We start from the raw sequence: 26947 nt of genomic DNA on the forward strand, positions 1-26947 counted from the left end.
TGGCAACAGGTGGAAGGCACTGTCGACACAGAAAACGTGTTTCAATATCATCCTTCTTGTAGCTGAAATACTTCCAGATATCTTTCTTTTTGGCACCAAGTTTTTGTTTTCGGTGATTTTCTCTTGTTCGTTGCTCATTTTTCAATGTTGTTACCAGCGACTCACTCCATGTGCAGGGGGTGTAGTCTGCTTTTACAAACTGATTAAGAACAATTGTGATTGGTGGATTGCTGTGCGCAGTATGTGTCAGGTACCCAGGTTGAAATCAGATGAGAACACATTGAGTTCATTTACCTCCTACATTGCACGACCTGCTGTGTGACTATTGCACAAACGTACATTGTAATGACAATGCTCAAACGATATACTGTGCAGCTCTAATACACTATAAGCAATATAACCATATAAAGCACAGGTGTCAAACATGCGGCCCAGGGGCCAAATCTGGCCCGCCACAGGGTCTAGTCCGGCCCCTGGGATGAATTTGTGAAATGCAAAAATTACATTACGATATGAACAATCATTTTAGTTCAGGTTCTACATTCAGAACAATTCAATCTCATAATATCCTATAAATACTCACAACTCCAAATTTGTCTCTTTGTAAATGTAAATGTTTCATGTAATTAGACTTAAACAAAGTATACTTTTGCAAAAACTCTGAATAACCTGAACAAATGTGAACAACCTGAAATGTCAATTTTAACCCATAAAGACCCAGTGCTATTTTTATGTCAGTTCCCAAATGAAATTTTCTCCATATCTAACTTTTCTGAGGTGATTTATCACCATTTATTTAAAATATTATCCTCTGTATTTTGTATTTTATCAGTATAAATCAGGTATTTTCCTGTATTTAATTCCCGTATCATGTAGATGTTGATAAAAACTCAGATTAAAGTTGAAGGCTATTATATCAAAAGCAGAGAAAACTGCAGAGAAAGTGACTTTTTCAGTAAAATATATCATTAAGTGAACTTAAACCAAGTGTGTCCATCCACTGTCGTTGATCCAACTCCATGGGTTTTACTGGTGAATCAATGTTGTTGAAGATGACGGTGTTTCCACGTTCTCTATGAAGCCTCTGAACGTCCAAATGGGTCATATCTGATGACCATGAAAAGATGACAAACTGCATTTTATACCAATTATTTACATGGATTGATAGGATCAGAGGATCAACAGGTATTAAACAGTTTATATCAGAAGAGGTTTTTGGTCGGTGATGGATGTTTGGGCCTTTATGGGTTAATAATATTCCACCCGTTACTAAATATTTTGTGTATCTGTCGATCCACTGTGATCTGTAAGTTATAATGTACATGTGGAAATGATAAACTAAAGCATAATAGTGTTAAAAAAAAAAAAAATTCAGTTTGTTCATGTTATTTGCATTGTTTGAAAGGATAGTTTGTAGATGTAAACATTTTCATCATGTAATTTTACTTCTTTCAGTGTAAAACAGAGAGAAGTTTGGAGTTGACATTATTTATATATTATTATGTTATTATTTTACTGGTCCGGCCCACTTCAGATCAAATTTAGCTGAATGTTTTGACACCCCTGATATAAAGTGTATTGTGCATCCTAAAAACTTAACAGCAGCATTAAAAAGCATCATAAAAGTCACCAATACTGACAACAGACAACTGTGTAGATAGGAGTATATGGAATCACCTAAGACAGTTCCTAACATATCAGCAAGACTTCACTGACCTGATAAATTGTGCATATGGGTATGATTATGAGCTAAATAAAGCTAACATTAGCAGCTTTGTAATGTCCCTGTACCACAGTCCAAACACAAGCACATTAATAATAAGTTAATTGGTCATTCAAGGTAAGAATGTGAGAGTAAATGGTTGTTTGCTATGGTTGCTAGCTAGTTGTTTTTTTTTAATGTATTTTCAGCTGCAGCTTGTGGTGACTCATGTTGACAGTCAGTTATTATCTAGTTATTCCTAAAGATTAGCATGAAATTGGTTTGTAATCCTATTCCTATTTAATATTCATCAAACCTCAAGTGCCCATCAGACAAATGCACAAGATGACCCCCCTGAAGGGCATTTAATGTATAGCCTTGGTTGAGAATCCCTTATCTAAGCAAGTACTCAGCTATTAAATAATTTCTGTCGTGTTTCTAAGTCAGAAGAAGTAATAGATTTCTCTGTGTTGGAGAGTTTGAAAATTTGGTTTGACAGATTAAAACTCTTTGTAGCTGATTAGCACCAGCAGCTAATCATCAGGATTTTGATTAGCTGAATTATTTGTCCTAGAAACAAGGGCAAAACAAATTTTTAACAGAAGTTACTTAGTGTCGGCACCACAACAGAGAGCAACGCTATGGTCCTGCCATTATATTAGTCATGGAGAAAACAATGATCTCCAGTGGTGCTTTCTCCACATTTTCCTCAACGTTAGTCAAGTAAAAACACACTCATCTTTTCGTGTTGCATTCGGTATTAATTTTCAAGGGGTTTCTTGAAAAAAACATCTTCCCTACCACGGTATGAGACACTTGACATGAGTACAGTGCTTGTAAGGCTCGGTTGCACTGCCTTTGATCACAGGAAAAGACATTAATAAAATGTTCATGTGTTTCAGACGTTTTTTTATGGTGCTTCAGAGAGAGTCACGAATGTGTTCAAGGAAAATAAGTCCTGTTGTTCTCTGGCTACGTTGTTGTCACAGCGTTGGTGTGTTGCGTTGTGTACGTGGACGTGTGTTTGACTCGAGGGTGACTCAAGAGAAAGTATATGTGTGTGTAACTGTGTGTGTCACGGGGTCATGCTCTTCTGGATGATTTGTGTTGGAGATCCGGGCCCGTGTGGTCTATGTTTACTTAAGATCCAGGAGAGGTGGAGCATGATTGCCCCGGTTTTTCAACACTTTCACACACTTTTCCGGACAGTTTCCTCACCAGCCCATTTCTTTTCTTCATAGTAGCGTTGTTTCCTTGTAGAGCACAAAGAGAGAGAGGGAGAAAGAGAGAGAGAGCGAGAGAGCGAGTAACCCACATCTGGGCAAAAGCTTTACCACCATTAATGGGAAGTAGGAAATGTCTACTGTAATATATGGCATTTTTATGCCACTCTCCTATCACACGCTGTGATTAAATGATGAAAAATGATTGGTCTACTTGCCATTTACTCGACACTTTGATCCAAAGTTTACACAATCTGATATGAAGTAATGATTAAACAGCAGCCAGTTCAATTGATGTTTAGGCAGAAATAATTTTAATGGTAACCCTTGATTGGTGCGGCCTGAATCCTAAAGTGAAAGTTATGGCTACAGTCACAGGAATATATTTAGTTAGTGTTTAGTTACAAGTCGTGGGATTTCAGTCCTGGGATCGGACAGAAGACATGCAATGAAGAAATGAAATGGATGTATTTAAGACTTTAAATAACATTTGCTGAGTCATTTTCAAACTGTAGTGACGTTAGAGGGTTTGTCTGGGTTTTTTAAAGTGAATTTGTGTGAGTTACTCAATAGTAGAGGCTGAGCAATAGTGTTTTTTTTTTTAAAGAGGGATATAATAATCAGAATGTAGAGCAGGGAGAATAATATTTATTAATCACTAATATCATCAAAACTTCTAACACTGAAAATGTATGATGCATGTGTGAAACTGACAACTTTAATTTTATTAAAACACATGATCACCTCAGAATTGAGCACTATGTCCAAATAAAGGCCTAATAGTAATGAATGACAATCACTGAACATCCAACTCAAAACAATTTATCTATAAATGTGGGAATGAACATCAGATTAAACTGCAGAAAGCTGAGGTGGGAGTGACTTTTTTCTTTTCTTTTGGTTAAAATCAGTATTTCAAATTCAAAAGCCGAATGTAATTAGTTATTGGAGGTTATGGTTAACTAAAAACCTCATAGAAAATCCACCTTGATTATTTTTTTCAAAGATTTTCTTGTACATTTTTAGATTTAAATCCCCATTTAGACATTCGGTCTCTGCACTTTACACACCTAAATTCACACAACATTTGTCATTAGCATTAGCGATTAACATTTGCCCAACTTCAGCTGATACCTGTAGTTGATATACTTAATATTGGTGCCAGTTAATTGATTAACTGTTGCGTCGTACATACATCGATACCTACAGAACAATGCAGCCATTTTGGAGAACCTGACATGAGTACTAGCATGGATGCTAAACATGTTAACTCTATTTTAGCAACTTAAAAAAAAACAGTCCACCTAAAAGGGTCAGTATCAGCTTAAATGTCGACTATATTCACATCTTTTCTACTCCTTTATGTTACCATCTGACCCCCCTTTCCCCACTCTCGCTCTTATATCCATCTACGCTGTTTTCTAATCCACCACACTCCCCTGTAATTTCACCTCACAGAACATGTGACGTTCTGGTCTACCGCAGCCTTGACCAGTTGGTTTGTTTGTGTGATTTTGGTCTTTTAATGGGTCTGAACTAACCGAATAAAGTACAAAAGTCACACAGTAACACAAACAAACTTACCAATTGAGGCAGCGGTAGACCAGCGACTCCTGCGCTTCGTGAGGTAAAATTACTGTTTTTGCAAAGACGTCTGGTGGTTTTACAAACCGTGATAGTGTGACTGTAAAGGGCTGACTCTGGCTAAGAATCTACCCAACCACTGTTTAAGAAATCTGATGTAACTTGAACATGCTGATCTGGTTAGTAATGGTTAGAGGAAAAATTCTCCCATATGCGCTTCTTTAAGACTTTTGTCATTTTTCATTAAACTGTAGAATCAGTAGACATAATGTAAAAAACATATGGTAAGTAACAAATAGAGGGAACTATATCATCATTTTTTTTTTTAAGTACTGTGAGAATTTGTAGCTATTCTGCTATTTTATGTAGATAAATTTAGGCTATAGCCTGCATTCCTTCAACAGCGTACTGTCGTTATTGGAAAGTGTAAATAGAAAGTAACAGGACTGGCTTCACTGAGCGGCTATTTTTACCCCACCCCCCAAAGGAGAGGCAAGGGGTTTTATTTTTGGTTCGGCTTGTTGTGTGTTTGTTTCTTTGATTGTTATCTCTCTAGCAGCAAAAGTATTGGTTGAAAATATACTAAATTGGGTTTATAGATTGCCAGTGACCCAGACTAGATGTCATTATATTTTAGGAAAAGTAGGTCCAAGTTCAAATTTTTTATGAATTTTTAAAGTCATTTTTTTTCCCCATTCACTTATAATGGGTGAAATTTCAAATGTCTGTAGCAGCAGAACTGTTGGTTGAATTCATACCAAATTGGGTTTTTAGATTGTCAGTGACCCAGAATAGATGTGGTTACATTTTGGGAAAAGTTAGTCTAAGCTGTAATTTTTATTAATTTTTTAAATCTTTTTTTTTTCTCGTATTTACTTATAATGGCCGAAATTTCTAATATCTATAAAAACACCAATTTTGTTTCAATTTACTTCAAACTTGGCACACACATATATATATATATATATATATATATATATATATATATATATATATATATATATATAGGCAATTAATATGCTGTCATCAGCATACGCATAGGCATGATGACATCAGCTGGATCAATGCCAAAATAATCTTTAAGGGGCGGGGTTTGTTGTACCTGGCACCACTTGCTTCCAAGGTTAAATGTGCTAAATGTTATATACTTAAGAGGAATTAAAAAACAAATGACAAAAGTACTGGTTAACATGTTGTACATGTACATGATAAAGTGTTTTTCCACATATCTATTGGTTTATGTACATTTATACAACAGATTAATAGTTTCCAATAGAAAGAACCTGATAAGTGAATGTATTGTAATGTGTAGACAGTGTTTTGAAGTAGATCTATTTGCTCTAAGACAAATATTCCTTTTGAGTAATACCAATTCTTTTATTAATTCTCATAATTTCACATTTTGACCCAAGACTGTATCCTGGAAACTACAGCCAAACGGCATTTTTGACTTCATTTTTCTTTAGTAGTGACTCAGACTTGGTAATGTTTCATTGCTTTTATTCTGGCTTTTACCCGTACACCAGTGTTTTTGATTCTTCGTGAAATTGTCTTTCCATCCAAAGCGCCATAAAAAGCCTCACAGACAAAACAGACCACATTTTTGCATGTAAAACAACTGATGCCTGGGATTCTTCACTGCAACTGATTTAGTTTTTACCAAGATTTAAAAAAAACTTTGCTTTAGAAATGTTAGATAATTTATCTTGTTTTAAGAGTTAATTTCTTATTTTAAGCGTTCATACATCTGTAGACATGCTTATTTCTAGATTTATTTATTTAAGGATCCCCATTAGTCTCTACCGAAGTACAGGCTATTCTTCCTGGGGTCCATTCCCAATATTAAAGTATTACAGTTTTTACATTTACAAAGCACATAGACAGAAAAAAACAAAACATAGTTATATTAATTTAGCATTGTTTCATTACTGATTACAAAAACAACATGATTACTTCTCAGTATAAAATATATGACAATTTATACATTCACAAAGCACATAGACAGAAAAAAAAAATTACAAAGCACATAGAAAAAAAAAACAATGTAATTGCATTGATTTAGCATTGTTTCATTATTGATTATAGATTTCTTAAGATTCTTAAAAACAACATAATTATTTATTAACATCATAGCTGGAGGTAAGCTATTCCATTATGAGATGGCTCGGTATATAAATGTATTTTTGAGTGCATGAGTTCTTGGCAAAGGTAAAGTAAATGTAGCATTAGAGGCTCGTCTCGTGTTCAACCCATGTCTGTTTGGAGAAAAGGCTAAAGCGTTTGTGTGAGGTCCAGATTTTATGCAAAGACAACACAGAACTACGTGCCAATCTGTCCTTGACTTAATCTCAATTCAAGAAATCTTGTCAAGTGAAATTATCTTGCTGCATGGGCAGATATTTCACGTGTTTTCAGTATGTTTTTCCTCAGATTTCATGTTTTTATGTTGTTTATAGACCCCCCCTTTTTTGCAGTGTTCATAGTTCCATCTTTAGCTGACGCCTTCTTCTGCTAGTCCTCTTCCTGGCATTGAACCCAGACAATGACACTACTCAGGTGTCTGATAACATGACTGAACTCCAACTGGACTGAGCCGAGCAACAGTGAAACAGTTTAGCCTGGCATCGTAAACCCTGATACTCCCACATGACACGACTGCGAGCGACTGATGCTGATTGAGTGCTTCATGATTCACCCTCACCACAAAAAAAAGAAGCAGCTTGTTGGCGTTTGAACTCTGTAACCAACTGTTCCAACCACAGTTTTATGAAAATTCACAAAACGGAGCCTCCTCCCAGAACAATAATTGTGTCAGTGAGACTTTTCAGCTGTTAGTCTTACAGACAATCATACATGACATACATGTGGTTTGTGTGTTTGCCTTTGTAGGCTGCGTCTCTGACTGTAGACCTGTGTGGTGAAGACCAGGAACCGGGCTACTGTGCTGTGAGCAACGTGGCAGTACACACTGACTGGTAAGAAAGTCACACACAGTTTTATCTTCTTATATACATTAAAATACGGGTAACAGCTTCAGTTACAACAACTGGAAAATGTAATGAATAATGACATTTTTTTATGTCTGGCAAAAACTAATGGAAAATGGTGCATAACCAAAATGCCTGAGGTCCAATTTGTATGTATTATGTTTAATATATTCCAGCAAAACAACATCTGCATAACATAATGTACAACAATGAGTCTGAGCATTAAAGCACGACAGAATACTTTATTGTACCACATATTTTTATGCAGTATTTCTAGTTTTTCTATGTGGTTATAAACTAGCAATTCACCAAGTTTTGGATTTGTTTCAACTTCAACCCCTAACGTGTCTGTGGTGAGCGTTCTGAAATGATGAGAATATATTTAGAAAAATTCAAATACTTCTCGTTTTTCTGTGTGTTCCAGGTCACAGTTCAGGTTCAACCTCCTAAATCTCTTATTGATGTACATTCTAGTGCCTTATTTAGTAAAAACCGGTCAAACTTCAGTTCCTCTCTATGTCTTTTTCTGTTATTGCACCCTGTTTTGACCTAAAACACACAATAAAACAAAACCACTGATGAAAAGGAACACAAGCACATACTCACAGCAGCTTTTATGACACTAGTCGCTTTTCCATTGGACATATGCATAAAACTTTACAGATATTTACTAAATGTCAAAAAAACAGAAGTGTGTAATGTAGGTTTTTACATTAAATCACAAATGCTATGATTTGTTTATTTATTATTGCAAGATGACACGAGGAGTCATTCCATAAACATAGCGACGAACGTAAATATGGTGTTGATTTACAGATATATTCATTATTATTATATATTACCCCTCTATCCTGTACTAAATTAAAAAATTATTAGTTTCCTGGTGTGTCCACATGTACTGCGCCGTGTTTCTTTTAAACCTCTTCTTTGCTTATTGTAACATCCGTCAACATCCGTTTTTTGTTTGTTTGTTTTTTATTCACATGACACTAGTTGCGGAAAAAGGTTTTTTCATTGCAGTTTTACATTATATAATGAGAGTTTTGGCGAAATTGTCATTTTTCCATTAGGTAAATTTTTATGTGTAAGTTATATTTGCGCAATTTGAGGATCAATGGAAAAGCAACTACTGAAACAGATTCAAATTCACAGTAGCACTTTTTTTTTGTTTTTTGCTAAAATTAATTTGTTTTTGATCATGTAGTAGTTTGCAGTACTATGTTGCAAATAAATATTAATTTTAGCAACATTTAGTCTATATAACATGTATTATTATGGACAGAGGCAGAAAAGCCAGGTGTAGATTACTGCACAAAGTGAGAATTTTTTTTTCCTTGGTCAGGATATGTACAGTCGGTCCAGCTTGGACAATTAATACTGAACAAACAAGAACTCAAACTATGAATTATGAAAGAGCTGCAGCATCTGAAACCGACCACAATGAACATTTGAAAGATAAACAGTACCACAGAGCTTCAGTTTCAGCTTCACAGTTTGTCATGTCTTTTATGGATTGTGATTGCCTCTCTCAACTCACCATATATTTTTTTCTTAGTAAGTTTTTATTTTATTTTCATAAATTAATAGAAATTGCAGGTGACCCCATTTGAATTCCAGGTGACCCCAAGGTTGAAAAACACTGGGTTGAAGGGTTAAACTTATGTCTTCTTACCTGGTGTGACAATCATACACTTAATATGTCCATTTATGAGCAGTAAATCCCAGTGAGGTTATAGAATCTGCTTATCAGTTGAACTCTTTACTGTTTTCTGTGTGCAAAATAGTCGCCCTTTACAGATTTTAGCATCAGTGCAACAGTTTTATGACCTCTGAGTCAGAACAAAACCTTTAAAACAGAGTTGACAAAAGGTTTCCACTTTCCAGCATTACAAGAATATGAGTTGGACGTCATAGTTTTACAATGCGCAGCTGTCAGAAAAGTATTGATAAAAATAATTAATATACTTGGAAGCATATGATTCTGGTGGATAAAACTATTTGGAACCAGTTCTCAGCTGGAACTGTTTTTTGATTCCAATCCCCACAGGCGAGTCAGACAACGCAGCACAATAAAATTTCCATTACGTGTACGATATAGGCCTACTTCTACTGCACATTGTGTTTTAACCTAAAGATCCATAATAAAAATTCATTCAGTGTTAAAACACAGACAGACATTTTCTTGGCTTTTAAAGGTTATTACTAAGGGATGCTATTTGTAAAAGGTAATTGATTTAAATCTGACAGAGGATGGATGAGTAAGACCTAGTGCAGCTCATAAAAAATCAAGAAAAGTCAAAATTCAGAAGAGTGAACTTAATCACCAATGTCACTGTTACTGTTTTCAAGTAGTTATATGTCTGTTCATAAATATCCTATTCCTGTCGTGGCTTTATGTAGTGTCAAGGATTTTTTTTTTTTTTTTTTTTTTCCTTGGCTGTTCTTTCTTTGCTATTGTTTTATCTGCACAATAGAAAATTACATAAAATACATAAATTCTCATACATTCTTTCCTGATGATGACACACACGAGTCAAAGTCAAAATGAAGTCATCTGTTCCAAATATATATGATGTAAACCTTCATTAAATTACGAGGTGATCGCTGCCTTTACACACTGGAAGGTTTGAGCCAGGCCTTGTGGGGTGAAAACCTGAGCCTGTGTGCATGTGTGATAGTGAGAGTGGAGGGATTGATTTGGCAGATGAGGAAAGGTGGGGGGGTGGGGGTTGAAGAGGTCTTCAGGTTTATTTTGTAGAGGTCTCGGGACCATGGTATTGTGAAACCCACTGACCCACGGCGTCTTTGCATGTAATCCTGCAAGTGTGTACGCATCCCGCTGTAGTTTTTTGTGTGTTTCCCTTCATGCATCTGACTTGGTGTGTGTGCGCAGGATCCTGGACGTGCAGCCCAACAGGCTCTCGGTTGGAGGCGTCAGGTCAATAGAACCCATCCTTCATCGTCGAGGTCAGGTCGCCACCCACGACTTCATCGGCTGCATCATGGAGTTCGCCGTCAACGGCCGCCCGCTGGAGCCCAGTCAGGCGCTGGCATCGCGTGGCATCCTTGACAGGTCCGCACTTCCACAACTCCCACTTTCACCGTCTCTCTATCTTCTCCCTCTTCTTCTCATCTGTCCATCTTCTGTAACCTTCTCCACTCTCGCTGTGGGACATCTGTTCACACTCTCAAACCCTCTTGAGAGTTTTTGAAAAGATGTTTTTTTTTTTAATACAAATGGCAGATTTTTGATGAGGGAAACCAATTGCAGAATTCCGGAGATTTTTTTTTTTTTTTTTTTTTTTTTTTTTCTTCTTCTCTGTCCTGCTGTTGAATAGTGAAGCGAGGACAGATCTTTTAATATGCTAATTCTCTGGGGTTCTTTATGAGGATTTTGTATTGCTGTACATAAAGAGAAATCACAGTTCATCTGCCCCCCTTTTGCCCAGCTTCTCTTTCAGACCCCCCTGTCTGACTGTCTGATTTCCACTTTATGTGTCATTATTTGTGTAGATGTCCGAGACTGGAAGGAGCCTGCACCGCGAGCCCCTGCAGACATGGGGGCACCTGTTTGGACCACTGGTCTTGGCAGCAGTGCCAGTGTGTGGATGGCTTCACGGGCAAATTCTGTGAGAAATGTAAGCGCCTTTGAAGTGTTTTTTTTTTTTTTTTTTTTTTTTGCTGAAACTGCACTTACTAAAGAATATTCTACCATGATTATTTATGACTCTTCCCTCATGAGTCATCGAACTGCACCATGAAGCTCTATATAGGCCACACCGCTGCATTTGGAGCGTTATATCAAAGCCTTTGTGTATTCAATTATATAAATACTCAGACTCAGCTTCAGAGGACTTAATCAGACTGAAGGAACATTTAAAGGTCTCAGAAACTTCCAGAAACATGCAGCTACTGTGTGAGGTGCAACAGTATTATTTACATTTTAGTGTTAGCGACATTATTTTTAAGTTTTCTTGCTGTTTGTGGGAATAATCCAATCCAATCCACTGTATTTATATAGCACATTTAAACAACAAGAACGTTTCCAAAGTGCTGCGCATCATACAAACAACAAAACAATTCTAAAAGAAATACTAAAAACAATAAATAAGCACATAAAATTACAGGAATGCTCAAAATAACACGAAATCAAATAGTTAAAAAGTGATAAAATCAATAAAAGTAAAATAAATAAATAAATAAATAAATAAAAAACACAGAGGACCACACAACTCACGCGGATAATAAACAAGGTCATTTTTGAGGAAAAAAAAAAAAAAGCAACTTGTGTTATATCAACTGGTTGCTTTATGGCAGGAAAACCAGTGCAAAAATCTAAATCTTACCAAGTGTGTTTTTCTCATTTCTGGTCAAAATATCTCATCACACTTAAAATAAGACATAATCACCTAAAGAGTAACTTTCCAGCAAGATATAAGAGCTTATTTTTAGACAACAGAGCTTAAAAATCTCATTTCAAGAAATCTTACCAAGATAATTTTCACTTGTACCATTGGCAATTTTTTTTTTTTTGCTTAATTCAAGATTTTTTTTTTTTTTTTGCATAATTCAAGCAAAAAAAATCTGCCAATGGAACGAGTGAAAATGATCTTGCTTAAAATAAGATTTTCAAGATCTATTGTCTAAAAATAAGTTCTTATATCTGATTGAAAAGTTACTCTTTAGGTGATTATGTCGTATTTTAAGTGTGATGAGGTTTGTTTGTTTTTCAGCATTTGAGTTGCTTTTTATTGTTGTTAATGAATCTGATATCAGACTGTATATGCTGACGCTAACACTGACAGTAACAGCTAACTGAGCCAATTAGCAGCTAGCAGACAGACCATAGAATCCAATACATATGAACGCTAACATCAGCTAATGCTAAAGTTCCTCTGGTTATTGAATGAATCTGCAGTAAGTAATGAGATATTTTGACTAGAAATGAGAAAAATACACTTGGTAAAATTTTGATTTTTTTCCAGTGAGAAAAGGATAAAATGCACATTATGTCAAGAAACATAATAAAGGAGAAGCAGTAACATGTTCCTTTCAAAGTAGATTATGCACTTAATTGATCTATTCTGAGAAATCCTGGCATTAACTGCCCGAGTCGTGTGAAACTCCAGTTCTGGCAATCCTGACTGTGATACTATAATATTAGAAAAACAGTCTAATTCAGTTCATATTTTGACACATTTTAAGTTCATTTAATCATTTTTCAGTTTCAGTGATGTTGCTTTTCTGTTGTATTGCATTATAGTCTTCTCTGTTGGGTATACTATAGATTTTTTTTTTCTTTAATCAAAATATTTGTATTTGTTTTCCAGAACATAGTGCACAGGTGTTCAGTTGTTACAGACAAGTTGTATGAATAAATGCGTGTCAACATCTTAGCACATTAAGACAAAAAAGAGAAATAAATAAAAATAGAAAATGAACAAAAACCAAAATTATACTATAGGGTTTTTAAGTGAAGGGAAACAATGAAAACATTATGAACAAAAACTAATACAATGCAGTTTTTCATCGTGGTACAAATCACAAGCATTTACCGTTTCCTTCAACCTTGAGAAGGAAAGACTTCAGACTAATCTTTCGACAGTGGGACTGTTTATTGGTTGTACATGTGTTTATTTGGGTAAAGTCTGGGTTTTACCTGTTTTTGATCCAGTTTATTGTGAGTTAAAACAAAGTCCACTGATGATAGCAGCTGTATGTTAGCACAAGTGATTACACCGCTTGTTATTACTGTAAATTTAAGTTGTAAAATGGCGTAATACCGTTAGAAATTGCGTTTTATTATTAGCAAATTCTAACATTTACACAGTTAATAAACACATACTAAAGCCACAATCTGGGGATTTAGGTAAAACTCTTTTCCTCTGCCACCCACTCGTGTAAATGTACTGGTTTCGCTGTTGTGGGGACTGACCTACATCCTTCAGCAGTGGGACGCTATTTGTAATCACTGATGAGAATGTAAGACCAGTTTGTGGTTATGGCACTCAGATTAGGAAAATCATGCAGACCTGCCAGCTTCAGAGTGGAAATCTAACATTTAAAAAGTCGCCCATGAAACTTCCGATTACTAAATAGGACGGCCTGAGGACATTCTGCATTTTTTTTTTTTTTTTTTTTTTGCAGATATAACAGCAGACACTGCCCTGTCCCTGGATGGTACCGGCCGTCTCGACTACGCCCTTAAGCAAGGCCCTAAACGTGACGTCCTGCTGAGACGAGCTCTACAGGGCACGACCCCTGACCCTGGAAATCCCAGCAGCTTAGAGGTCAAGTTCAGGACACGCAGTAAGAGCGGCACTCTGCTGCATGTGCAGGAGAGCAGCAACTACACCACTGTTAAGGTGAGGAAAAATAAGGGATTATTAGATGTTATGCATGGGTGTGAATACTGGCATTTGATGGCTTAAGAGGAAAGATAATATACATGTGAAAATAACTCCAGAGTCTTTTAATATCCAGTAATAACACGGTTTGTTTGAGGAACACACTGTACTCTAACGCTTCATGTCATTCACCAGAGTTTTGACACTTTCAGAACTGATTCAAAGGAAGAGAAAGTGTTTAATGTGGTTCTTTTTATATCATATGATCTATTTTGCTTTGGGTTAAGCTACTCATGATGGGATTTAACACTCCAAAGCTAAAATCTTTCTTTGTGAGAACTGTACTGGGATTGAACTGCATTCACATGTGTGTGAATTTCCACCGTTACATGCTAAGTGAACAGCAAACAGGAGCAGATTATAAAATATGCAAATTACACTTACATATTATACCAGGGTTTATGCGGGTCATTAAAAAGCATTAAAAGTTATTAAATAGTTTTTGTGGAAATTAAGGCCTTAAAATGGCATTAAAAAGCATTTAGTTTGATGTCCAGAGGCATGAAAAAATTAAATACACTACGCTACAAAAAGCATTGTTATTCACAATTTATTTTGATTATATAAACATTTAATAATTTTGATTGAAAGTATAGTGTGGAACCCTTTAATTGTCTGTTGTTTATGGTCGATACATGAAGTCCCAACACCAGATGTTTGGAATGCAACGTGCTGTGGGGGTGCTCGTGCAATGGCAAAAGAGTGGAGGGAATATTACTAAATGTCTGAAAAATGGGAAAATGCAAGTTTCTGCAGAAGTGATTGGAGGAAGAACTATTCAGAACCAAGTTAAAGCCTGTTGATGGTGAAATGTCAAAACTATATATAAAACTGTATCTGCAGTTGGACATGGGCATTAAATTTGTTTAAAGTGGCATTAAAAAGGGCATTAAATTAGATTTGCTGATACCTGCAGAAACCCGGTATACCAGAGGTCTCAAACATTCGGTCTGGGGGCCAAATCTGGCCCGGCAAAGGGTCCAGTCTGGCCCATGGGATGAATTTGTGAAATGCAAAAATTACACTGAAGATATTAATCATTTTAGTTCAGGTTCCACATACAGACAAATTTAATCTCAAATGGGTCAGATCAGTAAAATACTATCATAACAACCTATAAATACTCACAACTCCAAATTTTTCTCTTTGTAAATGTAAACATTTTCATGTCATTTTACTGTATTTACACTAACACAAACTATCATTTCACAAAAATGTGAATAACCTGAATAAAGATGAACATTCTGAAATGTCTGAAGTGTAAGTTTACCAATATTCTGCCTGTTATTAAATGTTTTGTGTATTTGTTTATCCACTGTGATCTGTAAGTTGTAATTTACATATGTAAATGGTAAACTGAGACAAAAAATTGTTAAAATTGCTCTTAGGTTTTTTTAAGAAATTTCATTTTATTCAAGTTATCCCCTTTGTTTTAAAGGATAGTTGGTAGATGTAAACATTTTCATTGCATAATTTTACTTTTTCGCTCTAAAACATAGAGGAAAGTTTGGAGTTGACATTATTTATATATTATTATGTTATTATTTCACTGGTCTGGCCCGCTTCAGATCAAATTTGGCTTAATGTGGCCCCTGAATTAAAAGGAGTTTGACACCCCTGTTGTATACTATAAAAAGTATAGTGTACTGTGGTCTCATACAGACACAGTGATTTTGACTATAACATCAAAATGACCTTTCTGGTGTCATTACTCAGAAAGAGTGTTGAAGATGGACCTGTGGAGTTGAATTAATGAAGAATTCAGACCCAAGCATAGTATTTACACTTTGTGTAGACCACAGGGAAATGTTTTAAAATGCACAATTCCATTTAAAAAAGTAAAATATCACTCCTTTAAAACAACCCATGATGCAACACTCTGTAAAATAGGCCCTTGCGTGATTAGCCTGGTCCTCGCCCGCAGATAGAATCTCATTCTGTGGGAAACATTGATGCAGCTAATTGAGAAAATCAACTACACTGTTGACATATGATACTAACATGCAGATCACAATTAGTTCATTATTTCTAGCATATAAACAGCTTTTTCTCATTTCAGACAATACAGAAAATGACCTCCGAATATGGCTGCCAGATGACATACTGTCACCAAAAATCATTTGCAGTTATACGCATGTGTCTTAAAGCGTGCAAACATACAAGTGTGTACACACATACGGTAAACAGACAATGTATAGCGTCTCAATATTTGGATCTGGGAAGATTAGTTTTCATTTTGTATGAAAGCTGCTCATGTATACGATGTCATATGTCCCTCCAGCACTCAGCATGTATGGAGTATAAACTGTAGGAGTTTTTTCATGCTTCCCTTCAGTCCCATTCCTTTTTTTTCCTCCCTCTCATCCTGTTCATTACCCTCCTCCTTCGGTCTGATCCTGGACATCAGCCGAAACAGGCCTGAGTGCACATTCATCCTCTTCAATTTTCCTTTTAGATCCCTTTCATCATCAACATCCCTACCTGCCTCTTACTTTCTTCTTCTTTTTTTTTTTTTTTTGTGATCTGACATGCTACACCGTCCTCCTCCCTTTTCCTTCTCTCCTCTTCCGGTGTTGAAGAACCTCTGGTGCTCATCAAATCACCACCCAGCTTTCTACACAATCCAGGAAAGCATTATAAGCACTATGAAAGCTAAAAAAGTACAGCGACGGGGGAATACATACTGTATATGTACATACGTTTACAGGGACTACTTTATATACTGCGATATAAAAAGCAAGATGGTTTATAGATAAACCTGGTGATTGGTTTTCCAGCTTTAGAACACTCAGTATTCTTTGGCTTGGGGGACTTCCCGTTTTTCCCATTTTAAATCAATTCTTCCGGAAGCTACTTATCACTGCTGATTTTGGGGCCTTTTAAAAGGGAGGAGAGTGGGATTACTTTTCCATCGAAGTGGGGAGTACACATATGAGATTACCATACACAGTGCAAATTTGTTGTCCATGCCAAAGTGAGCTTGATTAATTTCTTTAAAGATGATCTCTGTCATTTCAGTTTTTGGAAAGTGCCGTCTTTAAGTGGGCGCGTGTATCAGTATTAACTCTGATATTGTTGTTAGGAAGCTTCTGATCCTCTGCTTGAATCATCTCTGCTATTACACAAGTCGTGAGAACATGATATACTGCAGTTTGTCCCAGCGGGAGAAAGATTTATGACTGTCATGCTGCATTTTTGTTTTCAATCTTTGACCTCAACACCAGATTCTGAGAGCAGCGCAGTTGTAGTTGTGTAGAGACTGAACGAAGGTTTCCTCTCATCACTCATGATTGAAACTGACATGATAATTCATTGCATTAATCTGAAAAACTGCATTTGCAACCCTAGTTTATGTTGACTCTCCTCAGAGGGCATTTTTCATCATATGCTTGAAATTAAGATGTAAAAGAGTGTACAAAAACAGAGACGGAGCACAGACCAGGCATCCTGTTCACTGTTTGTGTTTTTAGTCATGTTTCATCTATGGTGAAATCCTGGTTGTTGTGGATATTAAAACAGCAGCATATTGAAATACGTACTTAAATAACTCACTGTAAGATAGTTTTTACAGTTTTTATCTATTCCATTTACTAATTGTATTATACTTTATACTTTACTTACTTTTTATATCAATTATTTTATTGCTAGTGCTAATGCTAGTGCTAATGCTAATGCTAGGTACTGTGTGTGTATGTATTGGGGAAAAACGCAGAAACTTCATTTCTCAACAAAAATAATAAAGTGGAGAAAAACAGAAAAAAAATATGTGAGATTCAGCTATACTTTACTTACTTTTTATAGCAATTATTTTCATTGCTATTGCTAGTGCTAATGCTAGGTGCTATGTGTGTATGTTTTGGAAAAAAATGCAGGAACTTCATTTCTCTGTAGAAATAATAAAGCAGAGCGAAAACAGAAAAAAATGTCAGCTAAAATATGACTTAGGTTTACCTTTATTTTTATACACAAAACTATTTAGTTTAGAAATTTAGTTAATTAACATTGTTAATGAAAATTAATATCCCATCAGTTTTCTCATTTACATGCAACCATTTATAATCCAATTACATTTTCTACATTTTCTGGTTGTTTTCCTCTTTTTCTACATTGTGAACACAGCCATCTTCTTTAATGCCTTAAAACACTGTCTTGAAGAGGTTGGAGTTATATTTGTGTTTTAAAGTTTGATCTTTTTTTCTCCTTCCAGCCATAAATGTTGCTTTTCTCTTGGACGTGCATCTGTATCCCAGCCTTATAATCTGCTGTCTTGATGCTGTAGATACCACAGAGCTAAAACAAAACAAAAAAAAACCCATAAGGAACACGTCATGATAATGCTCCTAAAATCAGAATAACAGAGATATTCACACCCCATAGAGCAGGGATATCAAACATACGGCCTGCGGACCAAAACCGGCCTCTCAAGGGTTCCAATTTTACCCAGCAGGACAAAAGTGTAAAACTTACACTGAATATATTAATTAAAGGGTTGTCTTTAGCGCAATTTGATCTCAGGTGGGTCAGACCACTAAAATAATAGCATAACCTATAAATAATGACAACTCCAAATTCTAAACTCCATAATTTTAACAACATTTTGCCTGTTAGTAAATGTTATGTGCCTTTGTAGATTCACTGCATTCTGTCATGATTAGTTAAGGCATAATATTCTTAAAATCACACTTATTTGTCTGAAGAAATTCCAGGTTTTTGAGGTTATTCGCATGTTTTTATGAAAGGATAGTTTGTGCATGTAAACACAATATTTCAAAACATTTCATATTTTAATTTTACTTAAAAATTTGTCATTATTTCCAGGTTAAGTTATTATTTTGCTTTTCTGGCCCACTTGAGATTAAACTGAGGTGAATGTGTCCTCTGAACTAGACTGAGTTGGACACCCCTGCCATAGAATCACTGATCTTAAATAGATGTCAATGACAAAACTAACATGGTCCTTGTCTTCTGTTTCCTCCGTCAGCTGAGGAACGGCAACGTCCACTACGTCTCAGACGCTGGCGTAGGGGGGAAGGTGGAGCGGACTGTGGGGGACGTGGTCCTGTCCGACGGGCAGTGGCACACGCTGCAGCTGCTAAAGAACGGCTCGGTCACGGTCCTCCAGGTGGACGGCGGACACCCCAGGACCATCCAACACCCCACCCAGGACTTTGGAGGTCTCAGCGTATTAACGTTTTCACTGGGAGGGATCCCACCTGGACCTGCTCAGCAGAAAACTGCAGCTGGTAAGAAAAGATGTAGCTTTTACTATATATGTGGCTACTCAGTGTACAGTCGCAGAAAAAAATTATTAGACCACCCTTGTTTTCTTCAATATCTTGTTCATTTTAATGCCTGGTACAACTAAAGGTACATTTGTTTGGACAAATATAATGATAACAACAAAAATAGCTCATAAGAGTTTAATTTCAGAGCTGATATCTATCCATTTTCCATGGTTTTCTTGATAATAACCAAAATCACTTCAGTTCTTACATCAATAGCTATGGCATTGTACTGACAAAAACAGTGCTTTTAGGCATTCCATGTTTTCTTTTCTGTCTGTTTTAGTCACATGATACACACAGGAGTTAGTACTTGATTGCATAACCATTGTTTTTGATGACTTTTGATGGTCTAAGAATTTTTTCTGCAACTGTATTTTTCAATTTACATCTATAATTGATGTGACTTTTCATTGCACTTTCACTTATATTTTTATATTTTACTAGTTATATATGTGGTAAGAATGGGTCATGTCCCTTTTAACAAATAGTGATTCGTTAACCTGTTGTACTTAATTTTACTACAATGCTTTTCATCAGATAGTCTTCGTGTCATAGGATGATCTATAAATGCTGCCTTTGACAATTCATCTTAGATACTTAAAAAAAACATTTCATAGGATAACATTGGATGTTTATAAGGTTTTGACCAGAAATGTGTCATATTAAGTCATATTTACACCGTGAAGTTTCCCCAGGAACTAGGAATCTGACTTTGTTTCAGCTGCAGGGACCAGAATCACAACTAAGTTTTAATGGTTTATTTAGAGTTTTTAGATAGAATTACTATTAACCACCCAGAGAGTGATTACTTATTTTATTTTATTTGTAAATCCAGGGGTCATGTGTTTATTTATTTATTTATTTATTTATTTATTTATTGTTTTATTTTCTTTTTTCTCTTAATAGTGGGTGGAAGGGGATAATGGCTCATTAAGGTTCATTCATAGAAGCTGTTCTGGCTTCGATTAAAACTGTTGTTGTTCTCAGTATACATTGTGTAAGACAATTTTCTATTACCTTTCAACTAGAATACCTGGAAACATTATACATGTCAGATATTGCTCTGTGTGTACAAAAATCCAATAACAAGATTTATTAAAAGAATAAATAATAAATCAAATTTACATTTCAGCTGTCCAAATAAGTTCAGTCTGGTTAACAGCAGGTTCCTCTTCTACATAACAATTTCTAAATTACAATCAAAAACAAAAAAATAAGAGTTACTGAAACAAAACACAGCAAAACCTAAACATTTACACAGACACTGACGCAGTGAGAAAACTGGTATGAATTGAAATAGCAACCGTGGTGAAATAATAGTGTATGTCTGTTAAAATCATCTGACAGAGGTCATTGTTTATATTTAATATTAAATCTCTTTACAGATTTTAGTGTGTATGTAAGAAAAACAATAATACACTGCAAAAATCAAAATCTTACCAAGTGTATTTTTTGTCATTTCTAGTCAAAAGATGTCATCACACTTAAAATAAGACATAATCACCTAAAGAGTAACTTTTCAGTGAGATACAAGAACTTATTGGATATATAAGAACTCATTGTTATTCTTAAAAGCTGTTTAAAGTAAGTGTAGAATAGTTCAATGCTATATATAGACATACAGTATCTATACACAGCAGTTTGTTGTGCCATTATGTGTTAAAACTGCGATTGTTTTTAAGTCAGCAGATTAATTTATCTACTCATCCTGGGTTTTTAGATCCTTTATTAAACCACAGACAACAATGGAAGGAACCTGTGAGTCTCTGGGACTAGAGTTCTGATGCTAAAACCTTGTTGTTCTTTGGGTGGAAATGTGGATTTAATGTCTGGTGGTTTTGATAATGTCTTTTCCAAAACTAAGTAACACAGTTCTGGTCATATATGTGTTACATTTGTGTGTTTATCCTCTGTTTAACTGGTGTTTGACTCACCTCCTCTTCACACTGTAAATTACCAAAGCAGTGTTTTTACATGTCATGGAAACTCCGTGTCTGTGCTTGTATGCATGTGCAGTACATGTATGTTATGTAGCTCTCAAGAGTTTGTGACCTCTTTGAAAATCAAGTACAAACACTTTTTTTTTTTCCCTAAATGAATTATTAGTCTGCTGCTCAAACTGCTGACCATATTTGGTGGACATCCAACAAACCTCTGCGCTAGTGGTCTGAAATCTGCTTCTATTTGACACTGCTGAGATTTACCTGCTCTGAATTTACAGTAGTTGAATAAATGTTTTTTTTTATTATTATTACAGTATCATTTAAAGAGAAAATAAGTAATATTAATTTAATTTGACTTGGTTTTGGAGCTGTCTTTCTTTGACGACTTTTTGTCTTTTTCTGTGGACCCTCATCTCAGTTTTAACCCAAATCACAGATCAAATGTCTCCGAGCTTGAGTCGAGAATAGTTTGGAAAAAGGTGAAAGAGGGGGTTTCCAGAGGGAGGTAATGCAGCACAGTAAATTTCAGAATTTCAGGGGAGGGAAAAACTAACCTAATACTATGGACTAATATGGTAAAAATAAGCTATTTGGATGATTTGTTGACCTCCTTTACACAAGGACCGGGGCATATTTCAAAACAAACATATTCTGAGCACGCAGACCTGTGGCAGACTGCCTCTGAACCAACCCTTACCTCAGCATGTCTCCACATTTGTGTACTCACTTTTCAAGAGCTAATGAAAAGACACAAATGGATTTAATCTGCACTGGGATAAATTCAATAAAAATCTATTTACATCGGTGAAGCGGTGCTGTTAGGCAATACACAAAGCAAAAGATTGAATTAGACACAGACATTCATCTGAGCCAGATGTATGTCTTGAAGCTATAATAACTCCGATGATAGATTCTCTGTTTTAGAAAATACTTCATATTCCTTCTTTTAAATTAGTCAGTGATGAATTCGGACCATTTTCTTAAACTTTCGCTCTTTTAAGGAGGTGCTTTCCTTCTTTTTATTTTATTTTATTTTATTTTATTTTTTTTGCTAAGCTTGAACCAATTACTCGTCTAAACAAAATTCCTTTAGCTCTGATTATAGCTCCCAGTTCCTGTTATTTACAGGAAACTGATCCAGCATCAGCAGACATTTTCTAAACCTATCAGTCTGGTGGCAGTCGGAAATTAACCCCCCCCATTTCAGACAACTGTAATGTCCTTCAGGGTGTCTGCAGGTCTATAAAAAGTCTAACAATGTCCTGAATTTGTGAGGAATAAACATAAACATCCATCTGTTACTATATTTTTGTCTGTGTGAATCTTCTGAGACAAAGCCCACATTTGTGATCTCACAATTTTTTTTTTAGATCTTTAAAATTTCCACTTTTTTTTTTTTTTTTAACGTTTTCACATAATGCAGGTTAAATTATTTCACTGTATATACACTGCTTACCTTTATGTTCATCTGTAACGCTTGAACAACTGAAACGTCTAAAAAAGCATTAGACTGAATGGTCTAATATCTGACACGGTCATTGTTATCTGCCGTTAACCTGTTTTATTAAAGTTAACAAAAACTGAAAGTAACAAGGTTTACAAATCAAATTAAATAGAACTGCAGGTGAAGTCGTATTCAATCTTTTATTGTTAATGGTTCATGTTGTTGGGACTGGTTTTGTAAATCACATTCGATGTCAAGGTTTTCTTCATAATACCTGCAAAACCAAATTAAAAGTACAATTAGTGAAATTCTTCTAATAAAACCAGCTAAAACTAAACCAAAATCAAAACCCAGATTCAATAAAAATGAAAATAAATTAAATTTCCTGACTGTTGTATCTAAGTTGACTGTTATGTGTTTTCTGAATCGCTTCTCTCTTCGTTCCAGGTTTTGATGGATGCTTGTCGTATGTGAAGTACAACGGGGAGAACCTGCCGTTTACTGGAGAACACAGCCTCGTCTCTCTAACTAAGACCAGTTCATCTGTCAAGATTGGCTGCAGAGGACCCAACCTTTGTGAGAGTAACCCATGTTGGGACGGTCTGATGTGCGTCAACCAGTGGTACACGTACCAGTGCGTCCCTCCGGGTGACTGTGCCTCGAATCCCTGCCAGAACCATGGCAGCTGTGTGCCTGACCCACGATCAGGTTTCACTTGCATCTGCTCGGAGTTCTACACAGGCAAGACATGTGAGACCTTGGTGGCCTGTTTGGGGGTCCAGTGCCCCCAGGGAACCACCTGCAAGACGGCCAATAACGGAGGATTCGTCTGCAGCCCGAGCCCCACCACGGAAGCGATGGTCCTTCCAATCTGGGCGGTGCCTGCCATCGTCGGCAGCTGTGCCACCGTCCTTGCACTGGTGGTGCTCAGCCTGATCCTGTGCAACCACTGCAAGGACCGAAACAAGACCAAAGTGCCAAAAGAACCCAAGGAGAAGAAACCCAAGGAGAAGAAGAAGAAGAAAAAGAAGAAGGGCAGTGAGAACGTAGCATTTGACGACCCCGATAACATCCCCCCGTATGGAGACGACATGACGGTACGAAAACAACCGGAAGGGAACCCTAAACCTGACATCATTGAGAGGGAGAACCCGTATCTGATCTATGATGAAACTGACATTCCTCATAACAATGAGACCGTCCCCAGTGCCCCCTGTGCCCCCTGCAACGGCCCAGATGCAGATATTGAACACTATGACATTGACAACGCGAGCAGCATCGCACCATCCGATGCCGACATCATCCAACACTACAAACAGTTCCGCAGCCACACCCCGAAGTTCTCCATCCAGAGACACAGCCCTCTGGGCTTCGCCAGACAGTCGCCGTTACCACTCGGAGCAACAAGCTACACCTACCAGCCTCAGTACACCCAAGCACTGAGGTCCACTCCTCTGAGCCACTCCCATTCAGCCTGCCCCACTCCAAACCCACTCTCCAGACACTCCCCAGCCCCCTTCACCAAGCCTTCTTCATTTTATCGCAACACTCCAACCAGAGAACTCAACTTGGGCCGCCGTGAAGGCAGCCCACTGGATCTGCACAACGATGTATGCCAGCCGCCGCCCATGTTCAACTACGCCACCCGGCTGGGGAGGCGCAGCAAGAGTCCGCAGACCATGGCCAGCCACGGACACACCTCCAGGCCTGGCAGTCGACTCAAGCAGCCCATCGAGCAGATCCCACTGGAGACGGGGCCTCCTGTGGGGCTGTCCATCGAGGAGGTGGAGCGGCTGAACACTCCACGACCACGCAACCCCAGCATCTGTAGCGCCGACCACGGGCGCTCCAGCTCAGAGGAGGACTGCCGCAGGCCACTGTCCAGGGTTCGCAACCCGGCTGACGGCATCCCCGCACCAGAGTCCTCATCAGAAAGTGACTCACATGACTCCTTCACCTGCTCGGAGATGGAGTACGACCGCGAGAAGCCTGTTTCCTACAGCTCCCGCGTCCCCAAGCTCTCGCAGGTTAACGAGTCGGACGCCGATGACGAGGATTACGGCGGGAGGCTCAAGCAGCGGCGGTACTCGAGCCGTAGAGCGGAAGGAGGGCCTGGCATCGCCCAGATGCCCCCAACTGATCAGCACTACACCCTGCCACACAAACTGGGCCAGCAGGCTGGGGGCTTCAACTGGGACAATCTGTTAAACTGGGGCCCCGGCTTTGGACATTATGTTGACGTGTTCAAGGACTTAGCGCTGCTTCCCGAGAACGCAGCCGCAAAAGACATTGAAATGAACAGTGGAGATGGCTCAGTAACCATCCTAAATGAAGGAGAAGCTGAGCAATATGTATGAGACTATTTATTATGATGTAGAATATGGTGATGTTCTCATTTAAAAAAGAAGACTGTATATTTTGAGAGAACATTGGACTTCTTGTTTTTTACATAATTCAAAAATATAAGACGACTTTCAATGCAGTAAGGCAGAAAACAGCACCTGTAACGTGACAGATTCTGTCATTAGCCACCTTGGAATAGTTTACCAGTCTTTTCTGCGTCCAGACTCAACTGTACAATCGTGCATTCATCCGATCGAGGCCTCATTACAACGTATCCATTGACACTAAAAAGTAATCCATGTCTGAATTCAATTTAGTGACTGCAAAGCTCCATTCATGTTATCTTGATCAAACATTTCTGTTCTATATTACCAATATTCCTGCTCCTTTCCAAAAACTTCTGTCAAATTCACAGCTGGGAGATAAGATGATAGATAAAATTAACACTCACAGGAAGAGAATTCCAACGGACCGTGGAGCGAAAGAAAACCCCCGGTCTCTGTCTTTTTAGGGGTCAATTTTTAATTTACTTAAAAAGAAGCACATGTGTTTGATGTGAGTGCACCTGTAGGTGACAGGACACGGCGCCCAGTCTGAAAGTAAGAACCCTGTTCTGTTTGCACGGTATGGCGACCACACCAGTGTTATGATCCTGGTCAGCCTTTGTCTGTCTTTGCCCTGGTGTGTTTTTTCACAGAAGACTGGCTAAACGCTCCAAGAGTGAGGATTAAACATGTCCCCTGCCTTACAGACATTTGAGGATTTCAGTATAGAGGAGGAATGTTCCTCTTCTGTTTTTTCTGGCCTAGGTTCAGCAGGAGATCAGGTTTTTTGGGAAGGGGTGCGGGGTTAGTGTTGTTTGTCACAAAAATGTGTTTGCATTTTCTGACCTGCCAAGTGTTTTCGGGCAATAGTGATGATGTATGGATCTTGTAAACATGACCCCAACTAAAACAACTCGTGTACATTTTTTTAATTCATGAAGAAATCATGGAGTCATTTGTTGTTGGTGTCTTTGTCCATTATTTTGACATGTATGGTTTCTACATTTTTGTACTGTTTATTAACTTAAATTACTTAAGCTATGTTTTTATGGATATTTTCATATGCTGAAATGTATGTTCTTACTTTCGGGGAAAGTAAGATTGAAGACTTATTTTTTACATTTGTTACATATGTAACATCAGTATTTTCCACTTTTGATAAAACTATAACATGCTGTATGCTTTGTACCTGTAAAAAGCCAATAACAGAATAAAAAAAGTATTTATTTAAAAGTGCTTTTTTCCACTGGTGGAATTTTACTCCGGTACAGATTTAATGTACTTAGACTCTACTAGAAGACTTCAGTTTTCTGCAACCAAGTACTTTTCAGGCCATGTATACACATAGTTGGGTATTTATAGAAATGGATATTTCCCCACCTCCGTTTGCAGTAATAACGTCAAACACACCAGATCATTTTCAGAAAAGGTTTCATTTACACAAATCCGCATAAATACACCAAATCATAGGGTTAAGGTTAGGATAAACCAGTGTTTCTCAACGGGGGTGATACCACCACCACAGAGTGTTGGGATGTCATCGGGGGGCGTTTGAAACGAGAAAACTGAGAGGGGGGTGCTGGTCTGTTTAAGTATCAATATCAAGCTGCATGTTATCTCACACTGGAAAAAAGTGTATTTTTCTCATTTCTAGTCCAAATATCTCATCACATTTAAAATAAGATAAAATCACCTAAAGAGTAACTTTTCAGTGAGATATAAGAACTTATATTTATTGCTGCTCTGTAAAGCTCTGAATGGTTTAGGACCAAAATACATCAGTGACCTCCTGACCCAGTATGAACCCCCCAGACCCCTCAGGTCATCTGGATCTGGTCTGTTTTCAGTTCCCAGAGTCAGAACCAGACACAGAGAAGCTGTGTTCAGCTTCTATGCTCCACATGTCTGGAAAAAACTTCCAGAAAACCTCAGATCAGCTGAAACACTCAGTTTATTTAAATCCAGGTTACAGACCCACCTGTTCT

The 26947-nt window shown here is 37.3% G+C and overlaps 1 protein-coding gene across 1 annotated transcript in view; it reads left to right on the forward strand.

Annotated features, from left to right (window-relative positions):
- fat4 (FAT atypical cadherin 4) overlaps positions 1 to 26184 on the forward strand; it is a 208992-nt gene extending 182808 nt beyond the window's left edge. The window contains exons 12-17 of the mRNA XM_030145384.1: positions 7399 to 7484; positions 10390 to 10569; positions 11010 to 11134; positions 13644 to 13861; positions 18885 to 19146; positions 23023 to 26184. Coding sequence (XP_030001244.1) covers positions 7399 to 7484; positions 10390 to 10569; positions 11010 to 11134; positions 13644 to 13861; positions 18885 to 19146; positions 23023 to 24932 — 2781 coding nt within the window. The 3' untranslated portion in view covers positions 24933 to 26184. The remainder of the gene's footprint in view (positions 1 to 7398; positions 7485 to 10389; positions 10570 to 11009; positions 11135 to 13643; positions 13862 to 18884; positions 19147 to 23022) is intronic.
- Positions 26185 to 26947: the final 763 nt, after the last annotated feature.

This window comes from Sphaeramia orbicularis, chromosome 10 (assembly GCF_902148855.1).
Source record: "Sphaeramia orbicularis chromosome 10, fSphaOr1.1, whole genome shotgun sequence".
Lineage (NCBI taxonomy): Eukaryota > Metazoa > Chordata > Actinopteri > Kurtiformes > Apogonidae > Sphaeramia > Sphaeramia orbicularis.